The 6,137-nt window shown below is 45.3% G+C and overlaps 1 protein-coding gene across 1 annotated transcript; it reads left to right on the top strand.

The window, feature by feature from the left end:
- Positions 1–1,963: 1,963 nt before the first annotated feature.
- On the top strand, positions 1,964–6,137 carry Kprp (keratinocyte expressed, proline-rich). The gene is made up of 2 exons (NM_028629.1): positions 1,964–1,996; positions 3,442–6,137. Exon 2 carries the CDS (start codon positions 3,470–3,472, stop codon positions 5,441–5,443), a length of 1,974 nt encoding a protein of 657 aa, NP_082905.1. The 5' UTR covers positions 1,964–1,996; positions 3,442–3,469; the 3' UTR covers positions 5,444–6,137.

Here is a 6,137-nt window from a genome sequence, read left to right as displayed (position 1 = left end):
TTTACTTTCTTAAGAGTTCATAGGCAACAGATCTAGGCTTAGGAAAACTAAGTAGATTTCACTTCATTAGTAAGTACTAGAGTTCAAAATATATTTACATTTACAATGTTTGTTTATAAGCTTGTCCAGAATCTGAATGACTACAAAGGCTAGAGGGTGATGACTGAGGAGAGACTTTTGAGATTTTGTTTTCTTTTTTCAAGATTTATTTATATTTATTTATGTGCAGGAGGGGTGTCTATGTGAGTGTCTATGCATGCACATATGTAGGTGCTTATGCCTGGATCTGCATGTGGAGGTCAGGAGAGGATGTCATGTGTCCTCTTTATCATTTACCACATGTTCTTCTAAGGCAGAGTAATCTTCCTGAACCTGGGAATCCACATCTTGGCTATGCTGGAAGCCAGCACTTCATCCCCAGGGATCCCTCTAGCTTGGTGTCCTCTAAAAGTTGGAATTATGGACTTTTATAAAGAATTTCTGGTAGGCTGTTAGGTTACTGATGGCATCTGAACTCTTATTCTCAGGATTACAGAGTAAATGCTATTAACCACCGAACAATTCTTCAGCACAATGTTTCCTTTTTAACCATAAAAAGAATATTGGAAAAATAATATAAGGAGTCTTACATTTTAGATTGCACTGTATATATAGAATGAAGAATGAAGGGCTGCACGTGGTAGCACATACCTTTAATCCCCACTCTTAGGAGGCAGAGGCAGGCACATCTCTAATTTCAAGGCCAGCCTGGTCTACAGAAAGAGTTCTAGGACATCTAGGGCTACACAAAGAAACCCTGTCTCAAAAAAAATAAAAGAAAGGAAAAGAAAAAAGAAAAGAAAAAAAGAAAAGAAAAAGAAAGAAAAGAAAAGAAAAGAAAAGAAAAGAAAAGAAAAGAAAAAACAAAAGCCAAAGCAACAACAACAAAAGAATGATGAATCTTTGTAGAATGTAAAACCATATATGCTATTATTGGAGGGTAACTATTGTCAGTCTGATAAAAGGTAGACACCCCCTAAACAGACTTAATTTATAAAGGAAAACATGGAGATCTACAACATTAGATAAAATCTATTTACTTTAAAAAATTATTAGTTTTAACAAAGTGCAGTAAAATGTAAAGAACACCCAGCTTGTGTTTATATGTCTCATGGGGTCACCTTGCTAGCTCTATTCTGAACTGTGCTGTCTTCTAAGACATGGAGTGCCTTAAGATGCTTTGGAGGACTGCTGTATAGCATCAGGCAAGCACTTGCTGTTCATCCTCTGTCTCCTCTGCTTTAGACTGGGTCATAGCAGATGCACATTGATCCAGTTGCATTTTTGTTTATGGCATGCTTACCAACATTGAGAAAATGTTGGCTATTTTGAACATCATTCTTGGTAAGAAAGATTTGTAAGAAAGAATTGTAGTTGCCAAGATAATTTTAAAAAGATTCATCCATTTTGGAGAAGAGCAAATTAACTTCTAGTTTAGCTATAAAGGTCTCCAAGCTGTAAGTCATCAGCACGAGACACTACATGCAGCTCTGACTTCACATTTTCCTCATTCTGAAGTTGACTTGATTTTAGACTTTAGGCTTGATTGCTTTACGTCAAGGAATGCTTCCTTCATTACTTCTATCTTGTGAGAATCTGAGGCAAGGAGAAGATAGAACATGGAGTAATTTTCTAGGAAAGATGATACCTCAGTGCCTCTTCACCACCTTCACCATTGAGTCCTGCTGGGATGGAAAGGAACCTGATAGGATGAAAAATGAGAAAAAATAATCTGCTTCTCTATAGCCTGGAAACTCTGGCACCAGGGACAGACACTCCCAACTCTGTAGGTGACTAGATGGACAGCACACAGGGAGGAAATTACGTGGTGGAATGTTACCTTGGGCAGATGCCAACCAGTTGTCTCATAGTGTGAGCCAGACCCACAACTCTTTATATAAACACAGCCTTCTGTCCAGATGCCTTAGCCTGAATGACTTTGTGCCTGCTGAGGAGGGTGAGTCTGGAAGCTGGGTCCTGGGATCATGGGTGATGGATATTCAAGGGGTCCCCAGACTGTAAAGACTGAGGAATGATTAAGGCAGAAGCTAGGGCAGAGGGACATCAGTCTGAGGTGGAACACTGACCAAGGATTATAAAATGTGTAGAATTTATGGGAAGAGATGGGGCTTTAAAGTTGGTGTATTTATCTTTGGCATTCCTGGTCTTTTCTCCAGGTATCATTTCTTTCTGTTAGGAACTTGTTGTCCCTGGAGAAGATACAATATTTATTTATTTTGAGTGGTTAGAGGCACAGAAGGATGGGTACAGTAGTTATTTATGTTCTGTGCATAGAGGCACAGGAGGATGGATCACCCTCTTTAGTGAACACAGACGCTTGCTACAAATGGGAAATGTCTAGCTCTGTTTTCCAGGGGGAGAATTTTGGGTATTTTGGAAGCTTGTGAGAGGTGCTTTGTTGTTATGATTCAATTGTCAATTTAACCTTGTGCTTTGACAGTCATTAGTCTACCTGAACAGACAGGTGGCTCTGGGAAAAGCAGATGGGAGTTACTGTATTTTCTTGCTAGCTAAGGGTAGTATAGGAGCATATACCTGAATGCCTTAGGGTATATTGTGATGAACACACAATGTAAATCCATAAGGGTTTCTGACTTGTCTTACTTGACTGTAAACTCTTGAATGTGATGAGGAATATGATAGTCTCTGGCTTATCTCAGTTTAATTAACTCCATTCTGCATCTCAGAGAGTCTTAGGAGAAAACATTTCTGAAGCCGTTGATTGTCATCCTCCAGGTCATTAATAACAGCAACCTTCCTGGACAAGTGGCCATTAATCTTAAGGCTGGTGTGTTTTGCATACAAAGTATATATATTTTCATATTTCTGTGAGGATCTATTTAAAATTTACTTTAAAAGACTGAATGCAAAGCAGCAGATATTGAACACTGGGTCTGACAGGTCCAGCATTTGCCTGGATCTGTTGCTAATTCAGTGGACTCTGGTGTAATGTGAACATAGATAATGCCAGTGCTCCCCCAGCCCTGCCTCGAGCTCATTTGCACATGTGGCTTGTGTATATGTTCCTGTGTGCATGGAAGTCTCAGTTTGGGCTATGCACAAACAGAAACAAGCTGTTACTTGTTTTTCCTGTAGGGCTGTTTTCTGCTACTTGACTTTGAATCTGCTTGTCATCACTGCTCTCTGGTGGCAGACATTGGTATGCCTAACTTTATACCCAGCTATGCAGAACTGAATTTTGGCACAACCAGGGCAGGTCTCATGAGCAATAGTGACTAGTATGGGCTCAGCTAAGTCAGTAAAGATTCTTGGTTGAAAGCATATAAAGAAAAACCAGAGAATATGCCAGGTTTCTTGTTCTAGATCCCAGCTCCTGACTACCATCTCTTAGCCTCCTGACCCTGGTTTCTCTACCCTCAGGTCTTGCTTACTCACCTGCACCAGGACCATGTGTGACCAGCAACCGATTCAGTGTTGTGTGCCGATACCCCAGTGCTGTGTCAAGGGTTCCTCCTTTGGCCCCTCACAGTTTTCTTACGCCAACAACCAGGTGCTGGTGGAAGCTCCATGTGAGATGAAAGTTCTGGAATGTGCTGCACCATGCCCAGTTCAAGTTTCTCAGACTGCATGCCAGTCCAGTACCACTGAAGTGAAGGGCCAGGCTCCATGTAAGACCACCAAAGGCAAATGCCAGGCCCCGTGCCAGTCAAAGACTACCCAGGTGAAATACCAGCCTAAGACCACTGAGATAAAGTGCCAGGCTCCCTGCCAGACTCAGGTTTCCTGTGTTCAATGCCAGGCTCCATGTCAATCTCAGGTTTCCTACGTGCAAATCCCACAACCTCCTCAGACCTATTATGTAGAGTGTCCTCCAGTGTACTATACAGAGACTCGTTATGTGGAATATCCGGTTTCAACCTACATGCCTGCTCCAGCCCTTCAGCCTGGCTACACTTATGTAGAATGTCCCGCAGTGGGCCAGGGCCAGGGCCAGGGCCAGGGAGGCTTCTCCACTCAGTACCAGTATCAGGGCTCCTACGGTAGCTGCACTCCTCAATCACAGTCACGGCGTTCTTACAGCAGCTGTGGTCCACAGAATCAATCTCAGGCTTCCTACAGTTACTGTGAGCCTCAATTTCAGTCCGGGCCTTCCTACACCAACTGTGGCCCCCAGCGCCAGTCACAGGCTTCCTATGGCAACTGCACCTCCCAACTCCAGTCTCGAGCATCCTACAGCAACTGCTCCTCCCAGCGTCGGTCCGGGGCTACCTTTAGCACCTGTGCACCCCGATGCCAGTCCCAGGGCACCTATGGAAGCTACACTTCACAGCGCCGGTCTCAGAGTACCAGCCGATGCCTCCCTCCTCGTCGGCTCCAGCCTTCTTATCGCAGCTGCTCTCCACCAAGACATTCTGAACCCTGTTATAGCAGCTGCCTGCCATCCAGATGCTCTTCAGGCTCCTACAACTATTGCACTCCACCCCGCCGCTCAGAGCCCATCTATGGTAGCCACTGTCCACCTCGGGGCCGCCCTTCAGGCTGTTCTCAAAGATGTGGACCCAAATGCAGGGTAGAGATTTCCTCCCCTTGCTGCCCAAGGCAAGTTCCCCCGCAGAGGTGTCCTGTCCAGATTCCTCCCTTCAGAGGAAGATCCCAGAGCTGTCCCCGGCAACCCTCTTGGGGTGTCTCCTGCCCAGACCTGAGGCCACGTGCAGACCCACACCCATTCCCAAGGTCTTGTAGGCCACAGCATCTTGACCGGTCTCCAGAATCATCACGGCAGAGGTGCCCAGTTCCTGCACCACGTCCATATCCACGTCCACAGCCATGCCCAAGCCCAGAACCCCGTCCGTATCCTCGTCCACAGCCTTGCCCAAGTCCAGAACCCCGCCCACGTCCTTGTCCACAGCCATGCCCAAGTCCAGAACCTCGCCCATGTCCTCCATTAAGGCGATTTTCAGAACCCTGTCTGTATCCAGAACCATGCTCAGCTCCTCAACCAGTGCCACATCCAGCACCACGCCCAGTGCCACGTCCGCGCCCAGTTCACTGTGAGAATCCAGGTCCACGTCCACAGCCTTGTCCTCTTCCTCATCCAGAGCCAATGCCACGTCCAGCGCCCTGTTCCAGTCCAGAGCCTTGTGGGCAACCCGTTCGTTGTCCCAGTCCCTGCTCAGGTCCCAATCCAGTACCTTACCGCCAAGAACTAGGCTGTCATGAATCTAACCCATGTCGCCTGGATACCGAAGGCCCGCGCTGTGGCTCATATAACTTCACCCAAAGGCAAGAGAGTAATGGCAGCTGTGAATCTGGTGATGTCTTTTCAGGATCACACGGTCTAAGTGGTTGTGGAGACCAAGGAAATACCTGTGGTGGCATGAACTGTGGGGCTTATGGTGGAGCAAAGGGAGCCTACTTTTAAACAAAAGTATAGCCTAAATGTATTAGGTTCTTTAGAGTGTTTCCCATTCTTATATGGTTCATTATTTCCACAGACATTGTGATTCTCCCTGCTTCAAAGTTGTTATCCAAATTCCTTGCATGTCATCTCAGGTTCTGCACCTGAGTCTCTGACATCATTCCAGCCTTATGTCTCATTCCTCCTCTGCACACAGCTTTAATAACTAGACCAGCTTGGCCACAAGTACATTCCTTGGGTGTTCCTCCCGACAGTCCCCAGATGCTCTTGCCTCTGCAGAGGTGTCCTCAGCCTGAACCATTTCTCATCTGTTTCCCAGGATCCAAAATTGTACCTGCCTTTCAATAACTCCTCCTTGAATCCTTTTGTTGTGGTGGTCTGTTTCTACCCATAGAGCCTCTTCAGACTTCTTAGAATTCACTACCCCTAATGTCATTCATTCATTTAGCAAGTGCTTTTCAACACTCTCGAATTATTTAACTTCTCTTCTAAGTTACTGCCTTTTCTGCCCAACTAGATTGCAAACTTTCTTCCAAGTGGAGTCAGTATACCCTTAAATCTCTGTGGCTATCTTAGATCGGGTAATAGTTGAACATGGTTGTGGTTGGCAGCTTGAGTCATGTTCTGTCCTGTTGGGAAAGTATAGAAACTGGGACAATAGGAGGATATATAACAATAAAAACTGCATATATTCACA

The sequence above is a fragment of the Mus musculus genome, chromosome 3 (genome assembly GCF_000001635.26).
Source record: "Mus musculus strain C57BL/6J chromosome 3, GRCm38.p6 C57BL/6J".
Classification (NCBI taxonomy): domain Eukaryota; kingdom Metazoa; phylum Chordata; class Mammalia; order Rodentia; family Muridae; genus Mus; species Mus musculus.
The sequence above is the reverse complement of the archived record's forward strand: the minus strand, read 5'-3'. Positions and strand labels throughout refer to the sequence as shown.

Coding starts and splice junctions, on each gene's coding strand:
- Kprp (NM_028629.1), top strand. CDS start 3,470: ATGTGTGACCAGCAACCGATTCAGTGTTGTGTGCCGATACCCCAGTGC.